The following is an 18,660-nucleotide window of genomic DNA, read 5'->3' on the forward strand; positions in this document are numbered from 1 at the left end:
AGCTTCCTCATGATTAACAATAGCATTTACTGAAAATGCTAATAGAAAATATTTTGCAAGTTAGCTGTGAAAATACCTTTTAAAATATCCAAGCCCTTGAGCTGATTTCTGATCTAACTGGTAGTGATGAGTTATAATTAATGTATTTGTAACACAGTAAATAAGAGATTTTAGTTCTTCTCTGTATAGTAAAAACCTCAGGCAAAAGAGGTGGGCTTAGGAAAGGACTAGTTCCTCCTGAGGTTGAGAAATGGAACAAGAAAACTGGGGAGGAGAGGTTAAAGCAAGTAAACCCATCTTATTTAAGTCTTGAAATCTGATTGCAGCAGCAAAATAGGAAACAGTGTATTGGTTGCCTCAGGCTAGCAGTTCAAAGGGTGACAGTCAGACTGCAACTGGTAAAGAGCCACATGGCAAATCTGAAACTTTGTGTGTTGATGATGTGGTGAGCCACAATCTGCTGAAATGTCTAGGGGGGATGCAAGAGTGCTGCTGTCTGTTGCGTTCCTTTGACAGCTTCCTGGGGTTTGTTATTAAGGGAAAGGATTTATTGCATTAACCTTTTTTAGGACATACTGGTATCTAGCTTATTTGAACACAGAATTCGAAAGAAAACAGGTGGTTTTGATGTGCAAGTCTTCACCTGCCTATTGGACTGCTTTGATAGTCTAAAAACCAAGCACCTTGTTTATCTTGTAATGGAGGAGACTCTGTCAAACTCTTTTTCCCCAGAAAGATCTTAAAATGTTGATTTTGATCTTTCCTTAGAGCTAGTTAATCTGATAACATATTCGGTAGGCTTTGACTGGTTCTGTACTGAAGCTGAAATACTGCTGTTGGACCTCGAGCTACATTAATTCAAGAAAGCTTGGGAGCTTGTATTATAAAGAAGTTGAGAGTTTCATGTTCACAATCACAAAGTTAGTTTGAAGCTGCTGATAAGAACTGTAGAGGAACACAGCTGAGAGTGGCGGTGGTACTTCTGTGAAGAGAGCTGTGTGGCCAAGAGCACCTTTGGAGTCATCCACTGCAGCACTGGGTCTGTGTTTGGGAGCCTTGCCTGCAGCACGGATGTCAGGAGTTCCTGAAAATGGCTCTATGGAAAGACCAAACCAAATAGCGTAGAAAACAGCAAGGCCCACCAACCAGGTGGTTGTTTCAAGCAGTGATGAGCCATTACAGCTAGATATAGAATACCTTTAAACTAGCGGATACCTTTGTTTAATGTGCATTTATGGCCTCCAGTAGATCAGCTGGGATCAGGAGATAAAGACCCAGAGTCTAAGCGGAAGAAGATGGCTTCTTCAGATTTATCAAAGACGCAGAGTACCCCAAAAGGTAAAACCAAAAAAAACCCACCCCAAATGCTTCATACTTGTTTTGCTGGAAGACAGCTTTCTTGCTCGTTTGAAAATGCCTCCTTTGCCTCATTACCACATTTAACTTTGAAATCATGGCCCATAACCTGTGATTTTTATCTTGGCTCCTACAAATGCATATTTAAAAAGTTTCTGCTGTTGGTTTAATAGCAGCAGAAAAATTGCAAGTTCTTTTTTCCTGAAATTTACAAATAAAGGCAAATTTATTTATAATTAGCACAGTGCAGTGCAAAATCTACTTACTGTTCTAATCCTTTTACGAGTTTTATTACCAACTTTCAATGTATAGAAATGAGGGAACTACTTACATGGTTTTAAAAATAAATACATTTAAAATGTATTTATTTTTCAAGATCCTCATCTAAAATACTTTTCTATAAAACTACTGGTAACACTTGAACTGCAAAAGAAGTTGCTAGGAAAATATGGATTCTTGCCTGATGGCTTGTGTAATATTCTCTGTGACAGAAAATGCTTGCATAACACACTGCAGGACAGAGGTTAAACTTGGCAAATGAGTTATATATAAAATACTTTTAAGGCCAAAAGACACTGAGGTAGTTGCAGTGAGCTTCAGATCCAGAAGGCCACTTACCCTATTTGCAGAAAAGTGTGTGTCCTCTTTATTGAAATAGGGCAGGTGACCAACTCGCATTAAGATTCTAATTTTCTGAATACTGAAAAAATTTAACTAACTTCTAGTAATAACAAATCATACAGATTTGGCTATGGGAATCTGTGTTGTTTTTTGTTGTTTTTTTTTTTTTTTATTAAGCTGTGGGGTTTTTTAATAGGTTATTTTAAAGCTGTGTTTTGTTAATGTTAATATTGTGTGCTGTCTCTTCAGATTTGGATTACCTAGTTCCAAAGGCTGGCTTTTTCTGTCAGATCTGCTCGCTGTTCTATGCAGATGAAACGTCTGTGAAAAATCACTGCAAGACACCACTTCATCAGCAGAACATGGAGGTAACGCTGAAGCTTCTCCAAACACCCGGGCAAAAAGAATATAATTCTAAAAATGTTTGCTTTAACCAGTGCTAATAATTTCCTAGTGGCACGGGGAGCTTATATTAATACTTTAAGGGGTTTTAGTTTTTAAACTCAGACACAGTTATTGTTAAATTACTCAAGCTGATCACCTACATAAAGCCATCCTCACCTAGGAAGGTGTGGGGTCTTCCCTTCTTTTTTAAGAAGTGATTTTTAAGACTTCTGCAGTGTTGTGTCTGAAAACATGGTTTTGTCAGATTTCCCGGCTTACTGAAACTGCAGACTGGCTAAATAAAATATCTTGCAGATACAAAATGACCAAAAGGTCAGTTTGACAGCCAGAAGACTTAAGTTTGGGGTCAAAACTCCCCCCACCTCTCAGCAGTACATCTTGCCGGTGTGCCTGGTTGGCAGGGACACAGCGTGCACCCAGCTGGGGGAAGAGGCAGCCCCTTTCTGTGCTGATGTGAGGGGTAGAAAACTGGGGAGATATTTATTGACGTAGACTTTTGTAGGTGGGCATAATAATATTCACATGGGCTGGGTGTTTGAATAACTGTTTTATATTTCATGACCAGACACAGGTGCCTGTCATCATCTGAAATCCTGATACCTAATATTTTTTCACTTGGGAGTTTCACCACTTGGTGACTCTGTGTGTGTCAGTTTGTGAGGAAAACTTTTGAATGTTTTTTGGTACGGATCACACAATGCTGTTATCAGGAATAGGCTGACTTTTGGCCAATATGTTTATGAAACCTGCACTGTTTTTAGAGCATGATCTTGTTGCGGACTGAGGAGTAACATATCTTTTCACTGGCTACCCTTATTTCTACAGAAGTTCATGGCCAAGCAGAAGGATGAGCATAACGATGGGGAAGAGCGGAGTTCAAGGTGATCGGAGGAAAGAAGAAGAATTCTTTCAGTGAATTAAACTTAGGGTCCAGTCAATTTTGTGTATTTTGTTATGATTTAATTTGTAATTTTGTTTCAGAAACAAACATTCATGTTGTATAAATTCGAACTCAGTGTAGACAGACTAAAAAAAAAAGTATGGTGGCTTTGATTTGTATATCAAATCATCTGACTTGGAAGAGACTTCTTTTACAAGTGAAGACATGAAATAAATGTTCTTACTGTATAGTTAACACTAGGGGATTGTGTTTGGTGTGCTTTATTGTGTTTTGTTAACTCTGGATCACAGTAGAGACAAGGAGGGAATTCGTTCCAGGATCTCTCTCTGGTGCCGCTTTACAGAGCTCTCAGTAGGTGAAATTTCACATGCTGCATGTGCTCCATACTGCCCCAAAGCAGTGATCCCCGTAAAAATGTCAGTGATCTTGTGGAGTGTTACGCTTCCTCTAGCCTTCTTTTTCCTGTGGCCTCTGAAGTCTCATGATAGTCTCAGGAAAATTAAATTGAGGCCATCAGGGGGAGCAAAGCCTCTGCCAGCACTGCGTTAGCGTGCCTGTCATTACTGCGGTCAGCCAGGGAGGTCACTGTCTCTTGCTGTTTCCCCTTGGTGACCGAGTCTGCGTGTTTATTTTGGGTTGCCTTTCCCTAGTTTCATCCAGCCTGTAGGTTGAAGCCTGTGGAGCACTCAGCAGCATGGCTGAACTTTGCAATCTGCTCTTGAATGTTGCTCACCGCGAAGTCTGGGTCTCTGGCTGGTGTGCTCGTGATGGTCAATCGCAGTCTGGATCATGACTGTTTTTGCTTTGAGCTTTTATTTTTCAGCTAGCCACCTTACATTTATTTGAAACACTGGTTTTTAAAATCCACTGTTGTCTCTGCACTCCTTTAAACTTGAGTAGTTGACTTTGGCTGAATTATGGTCCTGAAGGAGGAGTAAAGATGCGTTCCTGCACATCCAAGAAAATGAGAGACGCTCTGTGGCTCTGCCTGGTGGGGATATTACAAGTCATACCTTTGCCACAGATGGTACAAAAATCCTCGTGTCTTCAGACTACTGATCAGTAAAGCACCAAAATAAACGGAACTTATGGCTTAGCAAAGGAAGCACCTGCATGTAGCTGTTGCGAAACATGTCCCTTGATGGGAGATGATCCCATGAAGTCCCTCGGACTTGTAGGACCTTGCTTCTTCAAGAGCAAGCACATGCACAAAAAGGTACTTGTATTTCATGTATTGAAGTTGTTGAATGATACTGAGCTGGTAAACATCTTTAAATACCTGTTCACCACCTGAAGTCCATACCATGTATGTGGAGAGAGGACAAAGCCTGCTCGGAAGGCTCCAAAAAGAAGTCTGCTTTGGTGACACAGCAGTCGTGCTGTCTGACAGGCAGGGTACAGAACTTCATAAATTGTTGTTGTTTGGGCTTTTTTTTTTGTTTTGCCTGGGTCCCTCAGTAAAGAACGCTGCTGTGGGTAAACTTGCTGCCTGTGTGTGCTGGTGAGTCATTGTGCTGGTCTCTCCTGGCGTGTCCAACCCCCTGTGAACCAGATGAATGTCTCAAAAATGCGCAAGAGGGATTTAGACCAGCAAATACTTGGCAAGTGAGGGAGCATGATTCAGGGTAAGAATGCCTCTGTGTGTGTGAGTGCACATGCGCGTCCATCTCCTCTCTTCACTGACTGCTAGCAGGAGCCGTCCCCTGCTCCAAAGCAGTGATGAGCAGGATAGTTGGGATTAGTGCGATGTCATTTAACTGCTTCATTACTCTCACTTATCCAGCTACTGTTGGGTTAGCAGCAATTCATATATAGAAGAGAATTTAAAAATCCTGCCTGAAACAATGGGGTACAAAGTGGAATTTAGTGCGAAGAGCCCGCAGGGAGGCGTGGAAAGCGCCTGCGGAGCTGTGCAGCCCAGCTGCCCCACAGCCGGGGGAATCCAGCGGCTCTGCAGGGAGCTGCCAGCAGTGTCCTCTGCTCCCCAGCTGACCTCAGGAGGTTTGCAGCTTTTTTTCCCCCAGTCTCACCAGAGCGGGGGTTGTGGCTTTCAGTCCTCGTTAGTCCTGTCTCCGTTACAATGCAGCTTTCCTGAGTTTTCAGAGTCCCTCTGTGGAGTCAGGAAGGCCATTTCTTGCCCTGGTTTCTCTTTGTTGCTTTATCTGTGCCGAGGATGAGAAAACAATGTTGTTCTTCATTCCTGCTTCTGCTGTGCCAGCTCCAGTCCAGATTTACCTTCGCCAAGTGTACGGAAGGCTGAGGAAGAGATGAGCAACCTGTGGCCTGGGGACCGATGGCCTGTTCGGGTCCACTGCCTTGCCTGCCGATGGGTCGGGCTGCGGTGCCCCAGCCGTGCTCCGCTCCCGTGCCTGGCTCACCGGTGATGGCTGCTGTGTGGGACCTGACTTGTGGGGTCAGGGGTGGCAGAAGCAGCCTAAGGTCATCCTCCTGGTGCTCCCTGCTCTGCCTCCCCTTCTTGCACACACGCCCCTGAATGCATTGGAGGGTAACCATCTATCTGTCCTTACCAAACCTACAGCTCTACCTCTCAGCATCATTTTACCGGAGTTGTCCTTCCTTTAAAAGAAACAGCTTTTCCTACAGAGATGCTGAGAAATCATCCCAGTTGTGAGCAGTTCAGCAGTTTTAAAGGCTGCCCCAAGGGCGAGGCACTGGCAAATGAAGGACATGGTACTTTCCTGCACTTTCTCAGTACAGGACAGACATGGATCAGTTGGAGCGAGTCCAGAGGAGGGCCACAAAGATGATCAGAGCGTTGGAGCACCTCTCCTATGTGGACAGGCTGAGTTGGGGTTGTTCAGCCTGGAGATGAGAAGGCTCTGGGGAGACCTTCTTGCGGCCTTTCAATACCTAAAGGGGGCTTATAAGAAAGATGGAGATAAACTCTTTAGCAGGGCCTGTTGCGATAGGACAGGAATGGTGACTTTAAACTAAAAGAAGGAAGATTTAGACTAGATGTAAAGAAGAAATTTTTTACGATTAAGATGGTGAAACACTGGAACATGTTATGTTGCCCACAGAGGAGGTAGATGAGCCATCTGTGGAAGCATTCAAGGTCAGGTTGGATGGGGCTCTGAGCAACCTGATGTAGTTGAAGATGTCCCTGCTAGATTGCAGGGGTTTAGACTAGGTGACCTTTAAAGGTCCCTTCCAACCCAAACCATTCTATGATTCTGTGGAAACAATTTGGCGTTTAATGGGATTGCTCACGGCCATGCCCTGAGTGGCCTCCCCAGGTACACCCCATCAGCAGGAGTTTGGGGTGGCTGTGGGTGGTGACCAAGGTGATGCTCAGCCATGGTGAGGACAGCAGCTCAGGGGCTTCATCTTGGCTGAAGCCCTGATGCCTGCTTGGTTGCCTGCCTGCTCCCAGCCCAGAGCCACGGCACTGCCGGAAGCTTCCCGTGGCTGGGAAGATGGGATTTAGCATCATCTCCTGTCTGGCTGCCAGGCAGAGGGTGGACCTGGAGGATGTTGAGGTCCACGGACAAGGACTTGGTCAGTAAATCCTGGTTCTGCTCTGCATCCACTTCCCTTCCGCTTGTGGCTCCCTGGACACTGCTTGTGCCTGGCCCTTCCCTTTGGGACACCAGAACTTCTCGGATAAAACCAGGTAAGTGCTGCAGCGGCTCCAGGAAAAGATACAGGAGCTGTGGGAGCCACTGAACCGGGGAATTTCAGGGAAATAATGTCCTGTCCCCCCAGCATGGTGTGGAAAAAATGAAATCTAGGAAAAACAAGGTAAAAAAAAAAAAAAAACAAAGCTGGACACCATTACAGAATGAGCCATTACTGGTTTTCTGATCGCTGCTCCCCCAAAATGTATGGTGCTGCACTTCAGTTCGTCCTGTGACTAACGCTGCTGCAAATTGAGTTTATTTTAGCGCTGCCAGTAATGAAAATGGCTGCATGCTGCGTGCCCTGTCCCCTTGGCACAGCCACGGGGACGCTGCCGCTGGCTTCTGGCAGCATCTGGCTGCAGATGTGGTGGTTAAAGCAGAATCCACAGAGCTTTTCCTCTGCCCTTGTGGGATTTTTCTTTTTTTCCTTCCCTGTGCATCACTGGAGCTTGAGCTGAGCAGTGCCTGTGCCTTGAGTGGAGCCCAGCCAGGCGGCCACCAGGCCCGAAATTATTTAAGGGTCTTGTGAAAGAAAGAGCCCTCATAGGGCTGCGATTGTGGGGTTTGTAGGACTCTTGGTGCAACCCGATGGGGACGTGGATGCTCCTGGTGAGCTGAGAGATGGACAGGCAGGGGACAAACAAGGCTCGCTCAAGGGGACTTGTGCTAAATACACAAAGGACACATGGGGAGCGAAGGGGATGGAGCCGTGGGAGGGGGAATAGGGGTACAGGGGAGCCCTGTGCCCTCCACACACCAATAATTATCTCACCAATAATTACATTTCACCCCAATGTGATTATGTGCTGCTTCCGGAGAGTTTCCTCATCGGTGGCACGTCCCTGCGCTGGTCACAGCAGACACTGGTTTTCAGCACGGTGAGTTTAGTGCCTGGCAAGAGGAGTGGGAAATGGGTTTAGATAAAGCCAAAAAGGGTAAATGGGAATGACAGGGTGAGCGTGGGAGTGGGGCAGCCCCAAACAGCTGGGGGGAGGGGGGGGTGTGTGCAGGGAGAGGAGAGGGGTCCAGGCCTGGCTGGGAGGGAGGGATGGGACCTCGCTGAGCCCTTTGCTGGGAAACCCAGGGCTAAAAATACCCTCCCCGAAATAGACGGGTGCTGTGGCTGTCCCCACCTGTCACCGCACGGTTGGTCATGGCTGTGCCAAAACGAGAGACGTCGTCCCATCCCCCAGCTGGGGAAACTGAGGCAGGGAAGGAGGTGGCCCCCTCCCAGCCTGCATGGCCCCTCGGGGGGTGGGGGTGACCCAGAGCATCAGGACCATCCCCATACACCCACCGGTGCCTCTCAGCACAGGGATGGGCTGGTCCCGGTGGGACCCCCGGGGTGGGGGGTCTGCATGTGCTCGGCTCTTGTTGGGGACCCTGCTTTGTGCTGTGCTGAGGGGTGCCATAGGGTTCACCCTGTGTGGGGCTCAGCTCCCCGTGACCCCCCTTCTCCTACCCTGGAGGTGACGTTGGCCCCTCCGAGCCTGGTCATGGTGTCACGGTGAAGGGCTGGGGCAGCACCCAGGGGCTCTCCGGCCCCTTCCCACCGCTGCGGTGCTGACCCCACCGTAGGCCAAACCGCATTTGGGGTCGTGTGCGTGTGTTTGTGTGTGTGTGGGGTGTTTCTCACTCCTGCAGGTAGCCCCCACCCGTGGGAAGTGAAAAAAGGTAAGAGCACTTCATGTTCTGCCGTGCCCCTCCCGCGGGGGAGAAGAGACCCCCTCACCCATCCCATTTGGGGTGTCTGGACCGCAGCACCCCTCTACTGGGGGGTCCCCATGGCGGGGGGACTCACCTACCCGGAGTGCAGAGTGGCTCTCAGCCCCCAGCCCCCCCCTCCCCCCCCCTCCCCATCCACCCTCCTGCCGCTTCGCCAGCCGCCTTCAAGGCTGGGGGGGTGTGTGGGGATGTCTCCCACCCCCTCTCCCGCCGTCGGGGCCGTACCCAGCCCCGCGGCCACATCCAGCGGCGGCCGCAGCCGTTCCCCTTTAAGAGAGGCGGGTACCGGGGGTTGGGGGGGGGGTAGCGGGTACCGGGGGGGGTGGTGGTGGGGGGGACGAGCAGCGGGGCGGCGGGCGGGCGGGCGGCGGCCGGGCCGGGGCGATGCTCCGCGTCTTCATCCTCCATGCGGAAAATGTCCGCACGCCGGACGCGGACATCAGCGATGCCTACTGCTCCGCCGCCTTCGGAGGTGCGGGCCGGGGGGGCTGTCGGGGGTGGTGGTGGGGTGTGTACTTGGGTGTGGGGGGGGATGTCTTGCACCGGGCTCTGCTCCCGCGGCAGGAAAGGCGCTGAAACCCGAAAACCCGGGGGGGGGGGGGAGGGGGGTCCTGCATCTCCACCCCCTCCCTCCCCCCCCTCCCCCCATCCATCCCCTGACACCCCACCACCACCCGCGGGGTCTATCTGATGTGCCCCCCTCCTAGATGATGTGCGTTGTCCACGCAGCCCCCCCCCCACCCCGGCGGCCCACGTGTGTCCGCCCTTACCCACTCCCAGCGGGAAGGGGATCTGGGGATCCCCCCTGCGCCCCCCCCTCCCCGGGCTCCCTCCTTCCCGCGGAGGGGGGGCGATGCCGGGGCGGGAGCGGGGCCGGGAGGGGCATAGCTGAGCGGTGACAGCACCAGCGGCAGCCCGGGCTATTTCTGGCCTCTGCTCCGTTCTTGGAGGGCGGGGGAATGGCGATCGCCGCGGGCCCCGGCACCGGGGGACGCGGTGGGGGCCGGGACACCCCCTCCGTGGGCGAGGGAGGGGGGCCTTGGCCGTCCCACGGGTGTACGGGGCCGGCTGTGTGTTGGGGACCTGCCAGATATCCGTGTGTCGTTCCCCCCCCGCCTGCACCCCAACAGCCCTGACACCCCTTCCCCTCCCCCCCCCGCAGTGGGCCTGGGGGCTCTACCGTGTGTCCCCATGAGAAGACGACACCTGGGGCTGGGCACTCACATGCCCCCGGTCCCCTGGGTGGCCGTGGGGCAACCTCCCAGAACCCATCCAGTGCCAACCTGGGTCCCAAATCCACCTCACCCCAAGGGGCGACAGGAGAAATGAGGCAGTGTGGGACGCGTCGCAGCTTGTTTGACACACTGTGGCCACACTTGGGATGAGAAAGCGTATTTTCGGGGTTTGCTGAACAGGGTGGGATGAGCAGGAGAAGGGAGTCCATGTGTCAGCACTCGTGTGCTTGCGCCTGCGTCTTCTGCAGTTGTTTGTGGCTCTGCGGCTGGAGGGGACCTTCCATGTGGCTCGGAGGTCCCTGTCCCATTGTCACGGTGTCCCTGTGTGTAGTCACGGCTGTGGGAAGCCCCTCACCTGCTGGGCCTGAGCAGCGGCTGCTTCTTCCTTCCCATACGCCCTTGTCCTCGCCAGCAGGTAGCACATGAACACTGTGACAAGGGGACAGTCCCCGTCTCTGCTCTGGGAGACAGGGAAGGGGGTGGCAGGGGGAATGTGCCCCCGTCCCCGCGACACCAGTGTCAGCCGGGCCCTGGGGCGCGGGGGGCTCAGAGTGGGTGCTGGCTCTGCGTCACCTGGCAGACAGCTTTGTGGTGAGACCCCAGCTGGGGCTGCAGTGCTGTGGGGTGCTCGGAGCCCCCGCTGGCAGTGGGACCTCCCCGTGGCCCCCATGCAGATGTCCCCAGTGCTGTGGCATCCCCAGGTCTGGGAGCTCCCTGGCTTGCACCATCCCTGGGCTGCTGATGCTCTGCAGCCCTGTCATGTGTCACCCCTGGAGTCTTGGTGCTCCTGTGTCACCAGGGCGGCGTACTCATGTCCTGTTGCTCCGGCATCCCCGGTAGTATTTCATCTCTGGGGTCTGCTGCTCAGGCATCTCTGCAGCTCACAGCACCCCTGGGTCCAGGCGCTTGGTCACCCCAAACTTGCAGCATCCTCAGGTCCCCATGCTTTTGCAACCTTGCGGCTTGCAACATCGCTGAATCCCAGGGATTTGCCATCCCCAGTGTTTGCAGCATCCCTGGGGCTCTGTGCTCAGGCACCCCCAACTTGCAGCAGCCCCATGCTCGGGCACCTCCACAGGGCTTGCAGCACCCTAAGCTTGCAGCATCCCCGTTCCTGGTGATTTACCACCCCCAGGGCATACCTGGGTCCCGGTGATTGATTTAGCATCCCTGGATCCTGATGCTCGGGCATCCCTGGAGCTCACGGCACCCCAGAATCCTGATGATTTATCTACCGTCTCCAGGACTTGCAACATCCCTGGTGTCCGGTGGTTTACCATCTCGGGGCTCACAGCATCCCCAGATCCCGGTGCTCGGGCATCCTCGGGGCTTTCAGAGTTCCCGGATCCCGGGTCTTTGGCACTCCCGTGGCTCCCCAGCATCCCTGGGGCTTGCAACCTCCGGAGCGGCCGCGCCGAGGCGCACCGTGTGGCCGCCGGGGCACCTCCTCCGCCCGCCCGGGAGGGGAGGGGGGGGGCCGGGACGGAGGAGGCGGCGATGGGGGGCCGGATCCTGCCCCGGGCCGAGCCCGTCTTGGCCTCACGGTGCCTTGCTCCATCGCCCAGCCATGCTGCGTTGCTTGCTCCAACGAGCCAGCCATCTCCCCAACTTGGAGAAGGGGGACAAGCAAAGCGACCCGGTGGCCAGCCTGACTTTCCGAGGTGAGAGGACCCCAAATCTGGGCTGGGGTGGGCAGGATTATTGCTTTGCCAGACTCTTGTCTACTTTTGCAGCCCCCTCCAGCAAAGCCCGGCTTCTGCGGGGTGCCCGGCCAGGACGTATGTCCTGGCCGGGCACCCCGCAGAAGCCGGGCTTTGCTAAACTCCATCCTTATCCTAAATCCTTGCAAAATTTCCCCTCTGCATCCCTCTACCAAACACACCGTAGCCCCCTCCATCCCCACCCTCTGATGCATCCCTGTGCCGTACTCACACACCTGATACCGGTGTCTCCAAAGGTCCCTGGGGTGGGCTGTGAATTTTATCACTCTTCCTCTGTGATTTTGGGGTGTGCAGGGTCACGGGGGACAGTGAGAAATCCTGTTACCTCAGTTTTTTTTTTTTCCCGGGGTGGGGGGGACTTGAGGATGGTCATTTAGCGCTGTCACTCGCTTGCACGGTGTCATAGCATTTCTAAAAGTGATGGGGTGACAGGGGTGAGCCCCGGCAAAGAACAGGACCCGGCTTTGCTGCAGGGTGCTGCACCCTTGGGTGCTCTCAATCGTTCTTGTGCTTGGCTCTCATTAAGGGCTTGTAATTACTAATATGAGACCGATCAGAATAACCCCTTATCTAGGGGGTTATCCCATTGCTGTGGGTACCGGAGGTTGGAAGTCCCGGGAAGGGAGCGTTGCCTTTGCACCTCGAAAGCGTTCACTTGAGGATGTCACTTTTTTTTTTTTTCTTTTTTGTCAGCCGTTTCCTGGCGGTGGAAAATGTCCATTTTTAGAAAAAAAAAAAAGGAAAGGAAAGGGATGAGTGGCTTCTGACCCAGCCTTTCCTGTGCTGCGTGGGGTGGGTGGGGGGAAACGGCGCTGCTACCGGCCCCTGAGCCCAGCCGGCTCCGCATCCCACCGGCTCTGGGACCCCTCGCGTGTTCATCCCACAGTGGTTGCTGTGTGCTCGGCCAGGGTGGGCTCTGTCCATCCGCCACCAAGGCGGAAAGCAGCTTTTCTCGGTGAAATCACGATCCCGAGAACGCGGGGGGAATTCCAGGGCTCTGCGTCCCCGTGCAGATGAGGCATCGTGGAGTCGTGCCTTAAATTGAGGGCGTTTGACGTCTCCCCGGCTTGGTGACGTTGTCCAGAGGTGCCGTGTCAGGGCAATGGCAGCTCTGCCTCTCTCCCAGTCCCAGCCTGGCTCTGGTGGCCGGTTCAGCTCTGGGCTGGGAGATTTAGCAGAGACTCTTTACAATCTGAAACAGGAAAAGATTAATTTAGCAATGCTAAAACAAAACAAAAAACAAAAAGGGAGAATATTTTGAGTGTGCCATATTTGGATATGGTACACCAGCCCCGTGTGCCATAACCACAGCCTGGGGTTCCTATATATATATATCTATCTATAGGACCCTGCAGGGCGCCCGGCCGGGTGTCCCCTGGGGTTTGAGTCACCGCTATTGTTTGGCTCTTCCTTTTCCTCTTCCCCCCATGGTCCCTCCTGTGACGTGGCCCCTCGGGGCCCAGCAGGCTTTTTGCTGGTTTTCGGTGTGGCTTGAGGGTGGTGATTTTGGGGTGCGGCCGTGGGGGAAGCTCTTTGGGCAGGGCTGGAGCCCCCTGCCACGGGGGGTCCTCGGGATGTTGGCTGTGGGCTGCTTTTACCTGCTGCCGCCTGACTCCATTCCCCGGAGGGCTGTGGTCCCAAGAGTGGGTGACAGCATCCCCTTCTGCATCTTTTGGGGGTGTCAGTGGGCCAACCCCCAGTTCAGTGTGGAAGCATCTGACCTTTCTGACAATGGCTCTGGGTCCTGTCTGGGACTGTACTGAGGTTCAGATGGAGGGAGAAGGATGTCTGAGCCCTCCCCTGTGGCACCTTCCAGCCCCAAAATCCACTCAGAAGCCTTTGGGTTCCTCCTCTCTGCCCTTGCTCATAGGGAAACTGAGGCACGGCACACCGAGGTGACTTACCTGGGGTTTCCCAGCAAGGCTCGTGCGAGGCTGGGGCTCGAAGTGGGGCCCCGGAGCCTGTCTGTGTGCCCCACAGCCCAGCCTGGGTGCCAGGACCGGGGCTCAATCCTGCTCCTGGGAGCTGCAGGTGTCACTGGAGGCTCTCAAACCCCTCTGTGCATGGGAGGGACTGGAATTCGGGGATCTTTCCCCACGGTTTGGTGGGGAAACCTGTCTGATTCATGTGTGTTGCTCCCTGTAGGCGTGAAGAAGAGGACTAAAGTCATCAAGAACAACGTGAACCCTGTATGGAACGAGGTGAGTATGGCCCAGTTCCCATCCCCGCGGGGGACAGCCCCGGCACGGAGGGTGCCGTGTGAGCCGGGTGCGAGCCCAGCAAGGTGCCCCAGGCACAAGGGGCTTGTGGGCCCCAGTGATGCCCCAGTTCTGCCACCCCATGTAGGGTTTGGGGATGGTCCCCATCACGGGCAGCTTTGTATCCGAGATTCCCAGCACCGGCATCGGAGGAGCGGGGCTGAGCTGGCTCTGTATGGACCTTTGCCTCAGCCTCTTCCCCTTTCATCAAGATCTTATCTGGGCTAAGCACGCACGTTAAAAGAAGCTGTTTAAAAATATTGCAGCTTGAGGGGAAAACAAGCGTGTTTTACTCATCAGCCTGGCCCAGGGGAGGGTATTTTTTCCAGTACCTTCTTCCTTCTAACCCTGACCTGTGCTTTCATGGGTCAAAACATAAAAAAAAAAAAAGAAGGGGGTTTTGGTGATCAAACTAACACTGTTTTGGCACAGAAATGTTGTGTGCCAGCTCCCATTGTTTTCTCCTTTGCTTTTATTCCTTGAGGAGGGGAAGGCCTTTGCCTGGGACATGAGTTTTTTTTGGGTCTGCTGGGAAATTCTGTTTGGGGCACGCGCGGTGCTGAGGTTTGTGCTGTCAGTGCTGTGATGGTGAAGTGGGTCTGGTGTTCCGGTTCTCCACCTCTGGTGGTGCCGGAGCTGGTTGATGTCGGTGTGAGCATCGCAACCCCCTACGGGCGCTGATTATGGCTCCTCTCTTCCCCCCCCTCCAGGGCTTCGAGTGGGACCTGAAGGGAGCGCCCCTGGACCCGGGTGCCGAGCTCACCGTTGTCGTGAAAGACCATGAGACCGTGGGGAGAAACAGGTAGGAGAAGCGTTGGGTGCTGGGCACGAGCCCCTCTGCCCTGCTCCCATCACCGGCGCAGCCCTTGCACGCCCGAGGCTTTGCACAACTGGGCTGGGGTGGGCAGCGAGGGAATTTGGGCTCTTCCCAGGCTCCAGGCGTTGCTCCCCGGTGCCGGCTGCCCTTTGCGGCGGGGGCGGCTGGTGGGAGGTGAGAGATGCATTTCTGGGCTGCTTTGCTCAACGGCTGAAGAGAAGAAACAGCATTTGAGGGCAGGGAGCACACAGGGACCCTTGTGCCCGGTGACACCCCCGGGGCTGCCGCACCAGCACGGCCGCCTGCCTCGGGAGCAACACGGCGCCATGAGGGCCCGGTGATGGGCACTTGGCCGGGGAGGTGTGAGTCGGCTGCCAAGGTCCTTTCCCGAACGCGCTTTGCCGGCGGCGGCAGTGACGGCGGAGGAGCTAGGAAGGGCGGCGTTTGCAAAACAAACGACCCAAGGCAGCTTCCTTTCTCACGGCAGCTCCTGGTGCCCCACGCTCTGGGGGTAGCGGAGGTTTCCCCGTGGGGATGGGGTCTCCCTCCCCACACCAGCTGCTTCAAGAAGGAGGGTGACAGCAGCCAGCGGGGCCACCTGCAGCCCGGGGACACCCGGCTCGGCCACCCGCCGGCAACCCCGCGTCTATGTGCAGGGCTCCTTCAGCTGGGACCGCTGCTTGCACAGGGGAAAAAAAATATAGGAAGTGATTTATTTTTGGGCGGGGGAGGGTGGGAACCCAGCTCTGGCTGGGACAAGGAGGACGGCTCCGGTGTGAAGGATCCCATTTCCAGGGCTGGAACCTATGCTGGATTCACTCTTGGGCTGGAGGCCAAGGGAGGTGGAAATTGGGTCTGGTCCAGCTCGGTGGCTTCGTGTGTCTCTATAAATAGTGAGAGGAGGATGGGAGAAGGGTCCCGGTTCCCGGCACAGGGAGATTTTTTCTGCCTGCATGGGGAGCAGCTACTCCACCATGACCCGTGGGGACTGTGATGCTCTTGCAAGTGGTCCCCTCTCTGCCACAAAGGTGGTGCTGGATTTTTGGTTTCGTTCCCACCCATCCCCATGGATGCTGCAATGAGCAAATGGGGCAATTACCGGTGAGAGGCGAATAATGCCCTGTCTTGGCTGCTGTTGCTGTCTGAAATCACAGAATCACGGAATGGTTTGGGTTGGAAGGGACCTTTGAAGATCATCTAATTGACCCCCCTCTGCCCTGGGCAGGGACATCTTCAACTAGATCAGGTCATTCAAATCCCCGTCCAACCTAAGCTTGAACACTTCCAGGGATGGGGCATCCACAGCTTCTCTGGTCAACTCGGTCCACTGTTGCATCACCCTCATCATAAAAAACGTCTTTCTTAGCTCCAAGCTAAACCTTCCCTCTTTCACTCTAAAACCATTGCTCCTTGTTCTGTCACTACAGACCCTGGTAAAGTCTCTCTCTGTCATATAAGTCTCTGTCATATAAGTCCCCTTTATATATTGACAGGCTGCAAGAAGGTCTCAAAGCCTTCTCTTCTCCAGGCTGAACAACTCCATCTCTCTCAGCTTTTCTCCATAGCAGAGGTCTTTCACCCCTCTGACCATTTCTGTGGCTTCCTCTCGACCTGCTCCAACTGGTCTGTGTCTGTCTTGTGCTGAGGACCCCAGAGCTGGACGAAGTACTCCAGATGGGGTAGAGGGGGAGAATCACCTCCCTCGACCTGCTGGCTATGCTGCTTCTGATGCAACCTAGGATGTGGTTGGCTTCCTGGGCTGCGAGCACACATTGCTGGCTCACGTCCAATTTTTCATCCACCAGTACCACCAAGTCCTTCTCGGCAGGGCTGCTCTCCATCCATCCATCTTCCAGCCTGTTAATACCGGGGGTTGTCCTGACCCAGGTGCAGGACCCTGCACTTGGCCTTGTTGAACCTCATGATGTTCACACGGGCCCACTTCTTAAGCTTGTCCAGGTCCCTCTGGACAGCATTCTGTCCCTCGAGTGAATCACTCACACCACTCAGCTTGATGTCATCTGCAAAGCTGCTGAGGGTGCACTCAGTCCCACTGTGTACATCTATAATAACAATAATAATAATATTTTAATTATTAAATAATATTGGTCCCAGTATGGACCCTCGAGGAACACCACTCATTTCTGGTTTCCACTTGCGCATTGAGCTGTTGACTATAACTCTTTGGATGCAGCCATCCAGCCAATTCCTGATCCATCGAACAGTCCATCCATCAAACCTATATCACTCCAGTTTAGAGTTATGAATGTTGTGGGGGACAGTACCAAAAGCCTTACAGAAGTCGAGGTAGATGACACCTGTAGCTCTTCCCTTGTCCACTGATGCAGTCGCTCCATCGTAGAAGGCCACCAGATTAGTCAGGCACAATTTACCCATGGTGAAGCCACGTTTGTTGTCTTTAATCACCTCCCTGCCTTCCATGTTTCGACATGTCTTCCAGGAGGATCTGCTCCATGATTTCATTGTGCTGTTAGGACAGCACTAAGTGGTTTGAGGGCTTTGCTGGCTCTGGATGTGGAGGAGTTGGGCTGCAGCACTGGGCATGCTCCCCAGCCAGACCTAGTCTGTGGGGGAACTGGTGCTGCTGGCTGGGGTGGGAGGTGGCACAGCACAGGAAGAGTTAACCAGAAGCAGAACACCAGAGACGAACTCGCTGGGGAAAAATCATTTTTACGGTGGTTTAAAATCCTTCTGGATGATGGTGGCACATAGACATGAAGCTTGGCTGCCAGCTCTGATCTCATCTACCTCCAGTGAAACCCCCAACCCCCTGTGTTTCTGTTTGCTCCGTTGGCAAAGAAAAATCCATCAGTGCTTCGGTTTACGGCTCCTGGCTCCTCAGCATGGACTTTCGGGTGCTTTTCCTTGATAAAAAGGGGATGAAGTCCTCAGAGATTCTCACCCTGGTTGTCTCACCCAGGCTGGATCTGAGTCACCTGATGCCCATTCCTGTTCTCCCTGGGGAGCTGCCAGACAGGGATGCTGGCAGGCATCCCCAACTCTGCCCCTGCCCTCTGGGTCGGTCGCTGGTGCCCGGGTTTGTGTCACCTGCAGCTCCTGGGCCCCTTTCCCTGCTGACCCCGCCGTTGCTCTTCACCCCCAGGTTTTTGGGAGAAGCCCGAGTGCCGCTGCGAGATGTCCTCTCCTCCCCCAGCTTGGCGGCCTCCTACAACCTCCCCTTGCTGGACACCAAGAAGCAGAGCACCGGGGTGAGTCCCTGTGTGGCGACCATTGAGACCAGTTTAAGCAATGTCCCTGCCAGTTGCAGCTCCAGTTGGAGACCTATTTAAACAACATCCCTACCAGCTCTAGTTTCCAGTTGGAGACCAATCTAAGCAACGTCCCTGTGAGTTGCAGCTCCCAGTTGGAGACCAGTTTGAGCAATGTCCCTGCCAGTAGGAGCTCCCAGTTTGAAACCGGTATGAGCAATGTCCCTGCCAGTGGCAGCTCCCAGTTGTAAACCTGTCTAAGCAATGTCCCTACCAATTGCAGGTCCCAGTTGGGCACCAGTTGTCCCATCCTGGGTGCTTTGGCTTTGAGATTTACCTTTCAAGGAGCAAAATCAGTGGCTCGGGGAGGGGGGCAGCAGGAAGCCGCTCGGTCCATGCTCGCACAGGGACCTCCTGTGCCATGCTGGGGACTCACTGCAGTGCTTTTATGGGGACAACCCAGCAGCAGATGGGTCACACCTCTTTGCAGGGCAGATGTTGGCAGGGGCTGGAGCTCGTGCACCCGTGGGACAGGGATGTTCCCACTGGGCGGCCAGCAGGCTCTGCGGGGAGCACCGGGAGCACCCGTTGCATCCCGTTAAATCTTTGCAGCTCCCTTCTGGAGCTTTTCCCTGGCCCTGCCTTGGCATCTCCCTCCTTCCCGTTCCCTTCCCAGTGGATGCAGCAGCGTCTGGCTCAACCCGGCCTGGGGCTGCCATCTAGCGGGATGGGGACTGGGTCATCACCCTG

At 53.8% G+C, this 18,660-nt stretch overlaps 2 protein-coding genes across 2 annotated transcripts in view; both read left to right on the top strand.

Moving 5' to 3' along the window:
- The window catches only part of ZNF638 (zinc finger protein 638), a gene marked incomplete at its 5' end in the record, with an annotated part of 53,306 nt that extends 49,784 nt beyond the window's left edge, over nt 1-3,522 (top strand). Inside the window, 3 exon segments of the mRNA XM_082483079.1 lie at nt 1,249-1,338; nt 2,227-2,345; nt 3,208-3,522. Coding sequence (XP_082339205.1) covers nt 1,249-1,338; nt 2,227-2,345; nt 3,208-3,267 — 269 coding nt within the window. The 3' untranslated portion in view covers nt 3,268-3,522.
- A 7,923-nt stretch (nt 3,523-11,445) lies between these two features.
- Nucleotides 11,446-18,660, top strand: part of DYSF (dysferlin) — a 100,744-nt gene continuing 93,529 nt past the window's right edge. Inside the window, exons 1-4 of the mRNA XM_082481972.1 lie at nt 11,446-11,545; nt 13,751-13,806; nt 14,574-14,665; nt 17,805-17,910. Of these exons, the coding sequence (XP_082338098.1) occupies nt 11,452-11,545; nt 13,751-13,806; nt 14,574-14,665; nt 17,805-17,910 (348 nt within the window). The 5' untranslated portion in view covers nt 11,446-11,451. The remainder of the gene's footprint in view (nt 11,546-13,750; nt 13,807-14,573; nt 14,666-17,804; nt 17,911-18,660) is intronic.

The sequence above is a fragment of the Vanellus vanellus genome, assembly GCF_965231255.1.
Source record: "Vanellus vanellus genome assembly, chromosome: 4".
NCBI classification, from domain to species: domain Eukaryota; kingdom Metazoa; phylum Chordata; class Aves; order Charadriiformes; family Charadriidae; genus Vanellus; species Vanellus vanellus.